At 42.7% G+C, this 15,135-nt stretch overlaps 1 protein-coding gene across 3 annotated transcripts in view; it reads right to left on the reverse strand.

The window, feature by feature from the left end:
* The window catches only part of CHERP (calcium homeostasis endoplasmic reticulum protein), a 121,054-nt gene that overhangs the window by 45,044 nt on the left and 60,875 nt on the right, over positions 1-15,135 (reverse strand). For all 3 annotated transcript variants that reach the window (XM_077253024.1, XM_077253009.1, XM_077253018.1), the window contains exons 5-6: positions 9,192-9,343; positions 8,575-8,686 (exon numbers count right to left, since the gene is read on the reverse strand). In XM_077253024.1, coding sequence (XP_077109139.1) covers positions 8,575-8,686; positions 9,192-9,343 — 264 coding nt within the window. The remainder of the gene's footprint in view (positions 1-8,574; positions 8,687-9,191; positions 9,344-15,135) is intronic.

Genomic DNA, 15,135 nt, shown 5'->3' on the forward strand with positions numbered 1-15,135 from the left:
AACCTTTATTTATGCAGCAGTGTAGATGGTATCCATGAATTTTCCAGATTTAATATTTGTTTGCAGCTCTGAGATAAGGCTCAAATAAGGAGTACACAAGAAATGGACCACTCTTTATGCCATTTTTATGCCCTGAAGTTAGAGGTCATATTGACAATAGAAAAAGTTCTTCAAACCTCACTTAATTTTAAATTCTTTACACTTCCAAAACTCTACAGATGGCTCAATTTCACTCTGTCACATGGTGCTCATGGCGCAATGTCTGCTGTAAGAATTTATATTTCATAACAAGCAACAGTGGCAGAGAGCCTTCTCCACCGCCTTGTATCAGTGAAGGAGCTAGATCTCTGGCTCAGTTTATTAGCTAACTGAACATTACAATTGAGGAAGACAAGCTCAACTAAAGAATTATGCCAGACAGTCAGCAACTTACAGAAAGAAAAAGGAAGCCAATGAGGAGGGAAATTTGGCCATTTGTGAATTTTTCAAAATTTTAGTTTGCAAGTTTCATTAATAGACATGTAAAAACCACTGAACAACTTTTTGTTGTTGTCACACAACACCTTATCAGTGAGTGAGCATTATTAGATAGTGTAAAACTAAAAAAACAAAAAAACAAAAAAGGATGAGTATTTTATTTCCTCCCGCACCCACAGATTCATCTTTAACCTGTGTGACAGTCACTGGGGAAGTGATGGAGGTGAAGTGACACGTGTTACTGCGCATGATTGAGTCAGAGATGTAAAACCAGAGTAGTTTCCTCCAACACACTAAGTATTGAGATAATTCAATGAGAGTTATGTTATGGGCTGGTTTTAGTGGACCTCCATAGAGCAGGTGGGAGGGGGTACACCGTATCACCACATGCAGTGTCCCGACAGAACCTGTGTGATGTCGAGCTCATGTGACCAATCACATGATGGAGGAGTCTGGGGCTTAACCCCTTAACGACCGCCGATACGCCTTTTAACGGCGGCAGTTAAGGGTACTTAAACCACAGCGCTGTTAATTAACGGCGCTGTGGAAAAAGTGAATAGCGCCCCCCAGAGTCGGATATTCTCTGGGTTCTTGGTTGCCTGGGGTAGCTGAGACCCCAGATAACATGATTCGGTGGTTTTTTACCGACCCCCGTGTTGCGATCACTAGTAATTAACCGTTTACCGGCGTTCGCAAAAAAAACAAAACGTGATTTCCCATTTAATTTCTCTGTCCTCCGAGTCAAGAGACCAGTAAGCTGCTTATACAGCAGATGCAGCAGCAGCATTAGCAGCATCAGATTGACCTTACTGGCAGAGGCGGTTCGTGGAAGACCGACAGCCCCACCCCCAAGTCCAGGTGACTACATGTACATCCGTAAAATGGTAAGACGAGCCATGCAAAAAATGACCCGGGTGATGATGTGGAGGCCTTTTTGACGGTGTTCGAGCGGTTGGCGGAGCGTGAGAAGCTACCACCAGAGTAGTGGGTTGAGGTGCTAGCCCCCTACTTGACTGGTGATTTGGCACTACAGGATGGGCAGGGGTATGCCAAACTAAAAACTTACATTTTGGCAAGAGCAGGATTGACTGTCAGAGCACAAAAGGTTCACCACTGGGCCTATTGTGGGGACAAACCGCCTCGATCTCAAATGTTTGACAAACGGCATCTGGTGCATTACACAAGCAAGTCTGACCCTGGCCTTACCAGGAGGTACGCAGGTGGTGGAGCACGAGATCGTGACTGAACCACATATGAGGGTGAACCAAAGGCTGTATCGTATTCCTGAAGCTCGCCACAAGGTGATCTCCCGGGAGATGAAGAGAATGTTGAGCCTGGGTGTCATCGAGGAGTCAAAGAACGGCTGGTTCAGCCCTACTGTCCTGATGCTGGAGCCAAATGGAAAGTGGCGCTTCTGTAACGATTACAGGAAGTTCAATGAGGTGTCCAAGTTCGACGCGTATCCGATGCCCCAGGTCGATGAGCTTATTAAGAGGCTAGGGTCAGCCAGGTACATCCCCACTCTGGACCTAACAAAGGGGTACTGGCAATTTCCTGTTGCATTCTTCTAAAAGCAAGTTTGCTTGATTTTCAGTGCCCTTCCAAAAGATGATCAGGTCATCAATATACCATCTGTATTACAATATGTTTTATTTATAAGGTGTTTGGTTGAGGGGCAACGGGGACTCGAATCGTCCCATAAATAGGTTTGCGAAACTGGATGCGACCCAGGAATAATTGGGGCATTTCATTCACACACATTATAAATAGAGAAAAAAATCCATTACTTAGATCTAGAAATCAGTCACTCAGATAAAAAAAAATTATAACTAAAACCTTTTTAAAAAAATAAAGACTCCAATGGTTTTTTGGATAGTCGGAGCGCACACTATTCCAAATGGAAGCAGAACATACCGTTCAGCCTATATCTGCACATCCGTAAAAACAACACAAAAGACAGATTATGTAGAACAATCCACAATTTTGACAAAAACATTTTTTGAGAAAAAATATCCGAAAAAACTTATAGCGGAAGCTTACGAAACCAATTTGAAGAAAATCCAAAATGAGTGCCTCTTCAAGAAACTCACAAATAAGAAACAGTCTTTGGATTTGGACAACGAACAAACAAATGCGTGCAAAAATAAAAACAAAAACGCTATAAAAAAAAGAATACAAGATGGGAATAAAACTTTGTCACTGCTTTCAATCAGGGAAGTGTGCAAATAAGACATATTTTAAAGAAATATTGGCATATCCTAAGAAAGGATTCCTTTTTAACCCCTTAATCCCATATGACGTACTATCCCGTCAAGGTGACCTGGGACTTAATTCCCAGTGACGGGATAGTACGTCATACTCGATCAGCCGCGCTCACGGGGGGAGCGCGGCCGATCGCGGCCGGGTGTCAGCTGCCTATCGCAGCTGACATCCGGCACTATGTGCCAGGAGCGGTAACGGACCGCCCCCGGCACATTAACCCCCGGCACACCGCGATCAAACATAATCGCGGTGTACCAGCGGTACAGGGAAGCATCGCGCAGGGAGGGGGCTCCCTGCGTGCTTCCCTGAGACGATCGGTACAAGGTGATGTACTCACCTTGTACCGAGCATCTCCTCCCTGCAGGCCCCGGGGCTGCATCCGGGTCCTGCAAGGAGTACTTCCGGGTCGGAGCAGGCTGCAGAGCAGCCTGCTCCGATGAAAGTATGATCGCCGATCTGATAGAGTGCTATGCAAACTATCAGATCGGCGATCTGTGATGTCCCCCCCTGGGACAAGCTAAAAAAAAAAAAATTTCACACGTGTAAAAAAAAAAAAAACTAAATAAAGAAAAAAAATAATAATAATATTCCCATAAATACATTTCTTTATCTAAAAAAAACCAAAAAAAACCAAACAATAAAAGTACACATATTTAGTATCACCGCGTCCGTAACGACCCAACCTATAAAACTGTCCCACTAGTTAACCCCTTCAGTGAACACCGTAAGAAAAAAAAAAAAAAAAACGAGCCAAAAAAAACGCTTTATTATCATACGGCCGAACAAAAAGTGGAATAACACGTGATCAAAAAGACGGATATAAATAACCATGGTACCGCTGAAAATGTCATCTTGTCCCGCAAAAAACGAGCCACCATACAGCATCATCAAAGAAAAAATAAAAAAGTTATAGTCCTCAGAATAAAGCGATGCCAAAATAACTATTTTTTCTATAAAATAGTTTTTATCGTATAAAAGCGCCAAAACATAAAAAAATGATATAAATGAGATACCGCTGTAATCGTACTGACCCGACGAATAAAACGGCTTTATCAATTTTACCAAACGTGGAACGGTATAAACGCCTCCCTCAAAAGAAATTCATGAATAGCTGGTTTTTGGTCATTCTGCCTCACAAAAATCGGAATAAAAAGTGATCAAAAACTGTCACATGTCCGAAAATGTTACCAATAAAAACGTCAACTCGTCCCGCAAAAAAAAAAAGACCTCACATGACTCTGTGGACCAAAATACGGAAAAATTATAGGTCTCAAAATGTGGAGACGCAAAAACTTTTTTGCTATAAAAAGCGTCTTTTAGTGTGTGACAGCTGCCAATCATAAAAATCCGATATAAAAAACGCTATAAAAGTAAATCAAACCCCCCCTTTATCACCCCCTTAGTTTGGGAAAAATAATAAAATTAAAAAAATTTATTTATTTCCATTTTCCCATTAGGGCTAGGGTTAGGGTTAGGGTTATGGCTAGGGTTAGGGTTGGGGCTAGGGTTGGAGCTAAAGCTAGGGTTGGGGCTAACGTTAGGGATAGGGTTGGGGCTAAAGTTAGGGTTAAAGTTAGGGTTTGGATTACATTTACGGTTGGGATTAGAATTAGGGGTATGTCAGGGTTAGGGGTGTGGTTATGGTTACAGATGGGATTAGGGTTAGGGGTGTGTTTGGATTAGTTTCAGGTAGAATTGGGGAGTTTCCACTGTTCAGGCACATCAGGGGCTCTCCAAACGCGACATGACGTCTGATCTCAATTCCAGACAATTCTGCGTTGAAAAAGTAAAACAGTGCTCCTTCCCTTCCGAGCTCTCCCGTGCGCCCAAACAGGGGTTTACCCCAACATATGGGGCATCAGCGTACTCGGGACAAATTGGACAACAACTTTTGGGGTCCAAGTTCCCTTGTTATCCTTGGGAAAATAAAAATTTAAGGGGCTAAAAATCATTTTTGTGAAAAAAAAAAAAGAATTTTTATTTTCACGGCTCTGCGTTATAAACTGTAGTGAAACACTTTGGGGTTCAAAGTTCTCATAACACATCTAGATAAGTTCCTTGGGAGGTCTAGTTTCCAATATGGGGTCACTTGTGGGGGGTTTGTACTGTTTGGGTACATCAGGGGCTCTGCAAATGCAACGTGACGCCTGCAGACCAATCAATCCAAGTCTGCATTCCAAATGGCGCTCCATCCCTTCCGAGCTCTGCCATGCGCCCAAACAGAGGTTCCCCCCCACACATGGGGTATCAGCGTACTCAGGACAAATTGGACAACAACTTTCGGGGTCCAATTTATCCTGTTACCCTTGTAAAAATACAAAACTGGGGGCTAAAAAAATCATTTTTCTGAAAAAAAAAAAGAATTTTTATTTTCACGGCTCTGCGTTATAAACTGTAGTGAAACACTTGGGGGTTTAAAGCGCTCAAAACCCATCTAGATAAGTTCCTTAGGGGGTCTACTTTCCAAAATGGTGTCACTTGAGGGGGGTTTTAATGTTTAGGCACATCAGGGGCTCTCCAAACGCGACATGGTGTCCCATCTCAATTCCAGTCAATTTTGCATTGAAAAGTCAAATGGCGCTCCTTCCCTTCCGAGCTCTGCTATGCGCCCAAACAGTGGTTTACCCCCACATATGGGGTATCGTTGTACTCAGGACAAATTTCACAACAACTTTTGTGGTCTAATTTCTTCTCTTACCCTTGGGAAAATAAAAAATTGGGGCAAAAAGATCATTTTTGTGAAAAAATATGATTTTTTATTTTTTACGGCTCTGCATTATAAACTTCTGTGAAGCACTTGGTGGGTCAAAGTGCTCACCACACATCTAGATAAGTTCCTTAGGGTGTCCACTTTCCAAAATGGTGTCACTTGTGGGGGGTTTCATTGTTTAGGCACATCAGGGGCTCTCCAAATGCAACATGGCGTCCCATCTCAATTCCAGTCAATTTTGCATTGAAAAGTCAAATGGCGCACCTTCCCTTCCGAGCTCTGCCATGCACCCAAACAATGGTTTACACCCACATATGGGGTATCAGCGTACTCAGGACAAATTGCACAACAATTTTTGGGGTCCAATTTCTTCTCTTACCCTTGGTAAAATAAAACAAATTGGAGCTGAAATAAATTTTGTGTGAAAAAAAGTTAAATGTTCATTTTTATTTAAACATTCCAAAAATTCCTGTGAAACACCTGAAGAGTTAATAAACTTCTTGAAAGTGGTTTTGAGCACCTTGAGGGGTGCAGTTTTTAGAATGGTGTCACACTTGGGTATTTTCTATCATATAGACCCCTCAAAATGACTTCAAATGAGATGTGGTCCCTAAAAAAAAATGGTGTTGTAAAAATGAGAAATTTCTGGTCAACTTTTAACCCTTATGACTCCCTAACAAAAAAAAATTTTGGTTCCAAAATTGTGCTGATGTAAAGTAGACATATGGGAAATGTTATTTATTAAGTATTTTGCGTGACATATCTCTGTGATTTAAGGGCATAAAAATTCAAAGTTGAAAAATTGTGAAATTTTCACCAAATTTCCGTTTTTTTCACAAATAAACGCAAGTTATATCGAATAAATTTTACCAATAGCATGAAGTAGAATATCTCACGAGAAAACAATGTCAGAATCGCCAAGATCCGTTGAAGCGTTCCAGAGTTATAACCTCATAAAGAGACAGTGGTCAGAATTGTAAAAATTGGCCCGGTCATTAACGTGCAAACCACCCTCGGGGCTTAAGGGGTTAAAACAATGGTTACCCAATAATCCCGGCATCAATTTCTGGAGAGGGGATACAATTAAAAACATAATTGCGCCTAGCGATTTGGGGAAACCCCTCTCCTCTTCAAATTCTAAGAAAATCTCTATACAAGATTCCATTGGAGCATTCAGATATGGATCTAATAAGTGTCACTGCTGCAATATTATCAGTCACAAACAAAATTACATTATATCAGGGAGCACAGGAGAGACTATAAACATAAGTCAACATCTCACTTGTGAGAGTGATTATGTCATATATGTGATCACCTTTCACTGCAGTCTCAAGTATGTGGGTCGCACCACACAAACCATGCAATAGCGTATGAATGGCCACAGGCACAACACTAAAGAGAGGGATTTTTGTTTTATATCCAGACATCTCCTAGTCAAACATCACAAAAAATTTGACATAAAGGTACCCCCCTGTAGAACAAATATCCCAGAATGACACAAACAGGATCCAAAAATTATATAGAAAAGAGTCTTACTGGATTTTTCGATTAAAAAACCCGAATTATAACAGAGAGGGGAGTGAAAAGAAAAGATGAAAATACACACACTTTTTTAATCATACATTTTTTAAAAAAAAGTTATTACAATTTAATGCTATACATTTGCACATATTCTATTGTGTATCACTGTCATGTAATTTGTGTAATTGTCACTGTGGTCTGTGTACATCTTTTTGTGTATGTGTTTTTTATTTCTGCTTATTTTTATATAACATGATATATATATATATATATATATATATATATATATATATATATATATATATATATATATATATATACATACATATATACACACATATACATATACATATATATATATATATATATATATATATATATATATATATATTTATTAAAAATGTTATATAAAAATACGCAGAAATAAAAAGCACATACACAAAAGGATGTACACAGACCACAATGACAAAAAAATAAAATTATATATACACCGTATATACTCGAGTATAAGCCGAGATTTTCAGCCCACTTTTTGGGGCTGAAAGTCCCCCTCTCGGCTTGTACTCGAGTCATACCCAGAGGTCGGCAGGGGAGGGGGAGCTGTCTAAAAATACTCACCTAGTCCAGGCGCGATCCCTGCAGGTCCCTGGCTTCCCCGGCGCCGGCAGCAGCAGCTTCTTCCTGTACTGAGCAGTCACATGGTACCGCTCATTACAGTAAATGAATATGCGGCTCCACCTCCCATAGGTGTGGAGCCGCATATTCATTACTGTATTGAGCAGTAACAGTGACCGCTCAGTACAGGAAGAAGCTGCGGCGTCGGGGAAGCAGGGACTGCACAGCGACGGGACCAGGTGAGTATAACGGGGAGGATTTACTTTTGACATTTACCGGTAGCTGCTGCATTTCCCACCCTAGGCTTATACTCGAGTCATTAAGTTTTCCCAGTTTTTTGTGGCAAAATTAGGGGGGTCGGCTTATACTCGGGTCGGCTTATACTCAAGTATATATATATATATATACACACACACATATACACACAGTATATATAATTTTTTTTTTCTTTGAGATACCAATTTGATTCAAGATCATGCTGACCTAACAGGGGTGTAGTTTTAACTTCATTTGATTGAGGCACACCCCTAGTCTATAAAGACAAATTTTTTCTTCCAAAAAAGAAAATAAAAATTAAATGCATAATATACCTGATGAAGGCTGTTGCAGGCTGAAATGCATTGTTTTATCTCAGTAAAAGGTTTTAATAAAAATTTTTGTAAAATTATCCTTGTCCAACGGAAGCACCGAAAAGGGAAAGCCCTTTTTCCCAATACTACATTCACAAGCAAACCTTGCATCAAGGCTGGTTTAGTTCCAGTCATTGTGATGCAGACCGGAGGTATACAAAGACTGGATCCATCACATGGTCCTTTCGAGTGACTATACAACACATCCAAAGGGTGAGTGCAATAATCAGAACCATTCACAGCAGATATTATCATACGCATGCACTTAGACTTTTTATTTCCTCCAATACCCCTGTGACGCCTGCCTATCATGGAAATAAGTTTCTGTCATATCTCAGAAAAGCTTCCTACAGTACTTACACGTGCAATCTTCTGCTGCTTGTCCTCTTCCACAGCTAAAAAACTGGTACAGTAAATTGGGACAACTACTTTTTGAAGGGCAGCTAGAAGATCCCGTGCTTGCTTCCTCTGACTAAGGGACAAAAAAATATATATATATATTCTTATAGGACAAATCCACATCTGTTACAAGCTTATGCAAAATTTATAATGCTTTCCCCAAATATACCTAAAGAAAAATTGGTCAACATGATTTCATATCTTCATATGACTTTACGGTGATGAAAAAATAAATCAATTTAAAAAAAAAAAAAAGACAAGTGTCTGGTCAGAAACGGGTAAATTGTCTTGAACTGCTTAAAGTAAACTTTTGGCATATGTTGCCAACATCAACTGTAACTGGTGCCGAGCAGGACAACCAGACAACCCAAGAACAATCAAGGACTGATTATTGAAATAAAAATATTTACATATTCATTGAGAGCCGAAACGTCGCCATGCCGTATGGACCTAGTAAAGTCCACTTTATTCTTTATATAATTTTTGGAGTGAGGATTCACATTTTTTGTCTCTACATATATACATATACCTAGACTTTGACAACTGCGATCTGCTGTTCTGTCATCAACATTACTTACCAATGATGTAGCACGTCATTAGTCAGATATATGAGGTGCAAGCGCAATTCAAAATGTGCACATTCAGCCGTGATACGATTGCGAAGGTGACCAGCCATGAGCTCACAGTGCTGAGGGGATTTTGCATTGCTGAACATCCAATTTTTGCCAGCCTAAAGAATAGAAATTTCCGTGACTTATTATCCAATTTCCTTTTCCTTACATCAGGCACAAATTTATGTCCAATTAAATTTTGCTCACGCAGTTAAAAAATAACAAAAACCCTAAGCATACTTAAAGGGGTCCTCCAGTACTGCTCGCTTCCACATTGGGAAACAATCAGTGCTGTTAAGATTTGCTCTGCGCATGCCTGTTGGGACCATGCCATGATTGGCAGGCATCATACACCAGTTCATTACAATAAGTCACATGCACGACAACTGCTGATCATGCATACAACAGGAGTGAGCTGCACCAGCCAATCCATATTCAAAGAAACTCATCATTAGACTCATAAGCAGCATGAATCAGAGCCTCGCAGCATGAGTGCAGCCAGGTATGTTTTATTCAGAAATGTTGCAGCATTTCAGAGTAAACATATTTTTAAAAAGCTGGTCAGAGAAGGTCAGCTAGGAAGAGACCTAACTAGTCCACCACAGTCCCTGGGCAGCTTCTCCCCGACTTGCTCCAGTTCATTAGCAGGTCTTTCCCACGTGAGAGGCCTGTCAAAGACCTGTTAGCCAACTGAAGATTGGTTTGGGATAAGGTGGCCAGGCACTGCATCAGGCTAGTCATGCCCCTCTACGGGGTGTAGCAGAGACCCTGGAGAACATGATCATGGCCAGTTTTCATGGTCCCCTGTCACATGATCAAAGATATTCACTGAATTCTATATACAAATCCGATTTAAAATTAATTTCCCTCTTCTCTGATATGATCTAACATATCAGAGATGAGAGAAATTAAGTCCCCAAGACCACCACGGCACATTAGGTATCGGATTTGTGATCACCCTCCTTCTGCCGAAAGAAAATGGCAGGCGCATGCAGAGTGCGCCAGCCAAGATCTGCCTCGTTGCACCCAGCAACCGCTGGGATTTTTCTTATTGGCTGATGGCTTTTGATTACTCCGAGAGACCCCATCACAGTGATCAAAAGCCCCCAATATTAGTAAATATGACAGCACTTGGGCTGTGCCCCTCTCATTGTAGCTGTTCTGGGAGAGAAGAGAGATACACTACAGTGCTGCCCTGACAGTGAAGAAAAAGTCACAAAAATGTCTACCTCATGGTCGTCGGTAAATCCCCTAAACCGAATTGTTTACACATCCCCCCCATTCTATGTCATCCCCCTCTTGTCAGATTACCTTTTTTTTAAATTATTTTAATTCTTTTTAGTTAGGGTTACGAAAAAAACAAAACAAACAAACAACAAATAAAAATACTAGTGTTAGATTAGGTTTAAGGCTAGTAGTGTTAGATTAGGTTTGCTTTTTTTTTGTTAGGGAGGCATATAAAGTAAAGCAATGGCCCACAGAACATTCAGTGCGGAACAAGCATACAGCCTGCTTTGCTCTGGCAGTGAAACTGAATCGGCCTCTGAAGCAGAGCAATTTTCGGTGAGTGACAAAGACTCTTCCTCTACGTGATCCCACAGCCCGATGATAGCGGAGTCGGCCGTCACTGCTGAAGCTTCAGAGGCAGGACCAAGTACCACAGTCCTCCCACATTGCTGTGGTATCACGTCAGTTCATTTTCTCCTCAAATTCCCCCTTTTTTAGCAGCCACTGGAATAAAATAATAATAATCCACTCCTATTGGGCAACAAAATCTGTCCACAATACCTGTGTATTTGCAGCTGTCAAGTCCTAAGCCTGTTATGAAGCTCTAATGAGATTCCTTAATTTTAGTGATAATTCCCAGCTCCCTCTTCCCACAAGAACTGACACCAACTACGTTCACCTAAACAAATTGAGACCCATAATTTCCCTCCTACAACATTAATTTCTAAATTCATATACCCAAGAGCAAAATGTGTCAGTCATCGAGTCCTTGATGAGTTGCAAGGGCCGTCTGTAATTTTGCCAATTCCTCCCCTCCGAGAGAGCCAAATATGGCGACAAAATACCAAATGTGCAAGAGCACATCAGGGTACACATCCACCTTCCTAATATATGAAGGTAAGGACCACCAGGTAAAATTGTCTGGGAGCTAACACCACCCTTTCTTCATCAAGGGTACCACGCGTACACAGACCGTTATTATACAAATATCACCCTTTACCAATCCCTCCACACTGCAAATACAAAGGCCTGTGGGCAGTCAGGAAAACTGAGTGGGAGTTCCATCACAGTTGGTGTCCAGACGTTTAGAGAACGGGGGTGTCACTCTCACTTGCAAGGGACCAACTTCTTGAAGTGAAGTGGAATGACAGGAAAGACGTCTACATCCTGACAACACTGCATGCGGACACGACTGTGACGGTCAGAGACAGGGGCACCACCAGGGACAAACAAACCAATTTGCATCACATATTACAATAAATTCATGTGTGGCGATGAGCTGTCAGACATTGCTTTTCCTTCTGAGCACCTACATCTACTTACTGGGAGTGCAAAAGCTTCTGACTATTTCTACCAGGTGCTTAAACAATATCTGTGAAGCTCAAGACCAGGGCCTGGTATAAAAAGGAAGCAAATTGCTACCTAATATAAATTGCTACCTACAACAGTGTTGTCCTGTAATAAAAATCCCAAGGATTGCTCACGTTCCTCCAGTTCTAGATGAAAATTGTTGAGTGTCATACTTAACTCGATGGCACAGGAGGAAGCCTTCGAGTCCTAGGATGTCCAGACACTTGCATAGCGTCATTTTCTCTGCCCTATCCAAGCCACTCCCACCCAAAAGCATCCCCAAAAAGACACCAAGTTTGTAGAAAGTACAGTAGAAGGAGTGATTCCCGGTACTATTGCTCCATGTGCCCAACCCATCCAGGCTTTTGTATCTCCCCATTTTGAGAATATTTTCATCAGTAAATCACATTTTTCCCCATTTCACAATTAATTCCAGGACTTAATCAATTACATACCAAACTACTAAGGCTGGTTTCACATTTGCGGTTGTGTCCGCAGCGTTTGTACCGCATATATCCGCATGCGTTGTGTATTCCTATATTTAACATTAGCCGCATTTGACGACGCATGCGTCGTTTCGTCGTTTGTGGGACACCTGGGATCCACAGCACTCAAACAACGTCACGATCCGGCGCTTATGGAATGAGGTGGTCAAAGAGATGTGGGATGGCTGGGACAACGCCCCGACGCGGGTCTGAAATGCATTTGGCAAGTATGGCACTGCAGTGTGAAGCAGCAGAGACCTTGGCCGTGCTCACTCGACTGTGTGTGATGAAAGAAACTCTCAGGAGTTTCTGTCATCACACACAGTTGTGTGAGCACGGCCAAAAGTCCTTTTTCTGACCACAATATTTTATTTATTTATTTTTTTAAACAGTGGCCAAAGTCAAAACACGTTGGCGTTCGAAGAAGGACCGCTTCAACAAGGACCTGCGTCAAGAGAGCCGTGTTCCCAGTAGTTCAGCAGCAAGGATCAGAAGATACAAATACCATCGAGTTCTGGCATTTTTAAGACCGGTCCTTGCCCAGAGAACGTAAGTATTTATCACGTGCATTAGGTTGTATTGTATTGCCATAATCTGTATTTTTATATTCCACAGGATTTTGCGTCTGGTTAATTTTTGGTATTAATTTTCTTTTTCCTTTTTTCACAGCACATACAGCACTACTGTTGGCCCAGGTTCTGGAGCGGTCCTTCATCCGACAGCCACGGACCCGTCCCAGCCATCCAGCAGCGCAGCAGCAAGTGGGCCTTCCACACTAACTGGAGACCAGGGAGTGGGTCCATCAGGTCTTCCCCTTTCGCAGTCCTCTTCCACTGCCCCTTTTTTTTGGGCTCCTCCCGGCAGCGGCAGAGGGCTTCGGACAGGTCACTCATGCCCGAGTTTTTGCACTTGAGCTCGGTTGTACACGAAGCAATCAAGGCTTTGGGTGACCGAATGGATGTTTCATATAGCCTCTTTAATGCACGTATCCAGGAGGTCAGCAAAAGCCTTGACCAAGTGAAAGCCGACCTCCAGAGGCCAGCACATCATTTTTTTAACCAAATTGAGCAGGGCATGTCAGAACACCTTACTCCTGATCTCCAACTGAGTGTCATGCAGGCCTGCAATGCTGCTTACGTGCAGGTTATGCAGCAGTCGGTATTTCCAGCAGACAGTGTCGGCATATCCACCTGTGCCTTCATGGTCACGATTGACCTCAATGCCGACCTCTGCTGCATACCACTGCACGGCCACCTCAATTCCTTCCACAGCCGGACACCACTACAGCACCACCACCATGCCGAGTGCAGTTGGACATCCCACCGCCACCACCATGACAACCGCTGCTCCTGCTTGGACCTCCTCCACTGACACCACGATGCAGCAGGACCCTGGCATGGCCTTCCGTACCGCCACCACCACGATGCAGCAGGACCCTGGCATGGCCTTCTGCTCTACAAGCGCTGTGGACTCTGGCATGGCTGCACGTTCTACGAGCACTATGGACTCTGGCATGGCTGCACGTTCTACGAGCACTATGGACTCTGGCATGGCTGCACGCTCTATGAGCACTATGGACTCTGGCATGGCTGCACGATCTACGAGCACTATGGACTCTGGCATGGCTGCACGATCTACGAGCACTATGGACTCTGGCATGGCTGCACGATCTACGAGCACTATGGACTCTGGCATGGCTGCACGATCTACGAGCACTATGGACTCTGGCATGGCTGCACGATCTACGAGCACTATGGACTCTGGCATGGCTGCACGATCTACGAGCACTATGGACTCTGGCATGGCGGCACGATCTACGAGCACTATGGACTCTGGCATGGCGGCACGATCTATGAGCACTATGGACTCTGGCATGGCGGCACGCTCTACGAGCACTATGGACTCTGACACAGTGCAGCCGGACCCTGACAGGTCACCCACCACCACGCCATTTGAGCCCACCAAGTCCTCCCACAACCAGCAAACAAAAAAAAAAAACCTCACAAAAAAAAAAAAACCAAAACAGAGGACTCTTAGCATTCCTCCCCCTTCACCTCCCAATGTGTCTGTAATGTTAGGTTTGTCTCACCCTTCCAGTGTGTCTCAAGCCTCTCATGTGTCAAGCCCCATCCCCAAACTTCCAGACCCTACTAGTTTCATTGCCCCTTCTCCTGCCACCTCTGCGTCGTCCACGGTTAGCCAGGCCTCAGTCCTTCACACCCTACATTTACATCACTCTACCCCAAGCCGGCGCAGTTAAATAAAGTTTTTTGGTTGTTAAAAAATAAATACAATTTGCTTTGCCCCAATTAGGTTTGGTTTATTGTGTCTATCGCCGCCGGCAACACACACCGTGCGCCAACTAAGAAACTTCGCCACACACTTACTTTTTGGGCCACATCATATCTCCAGTAGTTATAAAAAATAAAAAAAAGACTGCAGCTTTGTGTGTCTTTAGCATACAGATATGAGGTGGGCCCAAAAATATTAGATGTATTATCTCCATAATCTCTTCTTTCTGATTAGTCTGTGACTAGTGTGGCAGTCTGAAGAGAAAATGGTGGAAATACAGTGCAGAACTCTACAGAACAGGTCAGGTGTCAAAAAACTCATTAGTTGGGACACCTGACCTGGTGAGTATAGAACTGCCTTGTATAACCACCATTTTCTCTTCTTTGTACATAATCTATTACACACAAATTGATGGGACAATGGTGGTCACACACTGAATATCTATGCTCACCTGCACAGGTGTCAGAAATAGTGAATTCATGAGGCTGTAATATGTGCATCATGAATTCATTATTTCTGACACCTGACTTGATGAGTATAGATCTCTTAAATGTGAC

This window comes from Ranitomeya variabilis, chromosome 1 (assembly GCF_051348905.1).
Source record: "Ranitomeya variabilis isolate aRanVar5 chromosome 1, aRanVar5.hap1, whole genome shotgun sequence".
Lineage (NCBI taxonomy): Eukaryota > Metazoa > Chordata > Amphibia > Anura > Dendrobatidae > Ranitomeya > Ranitomeya variabilis.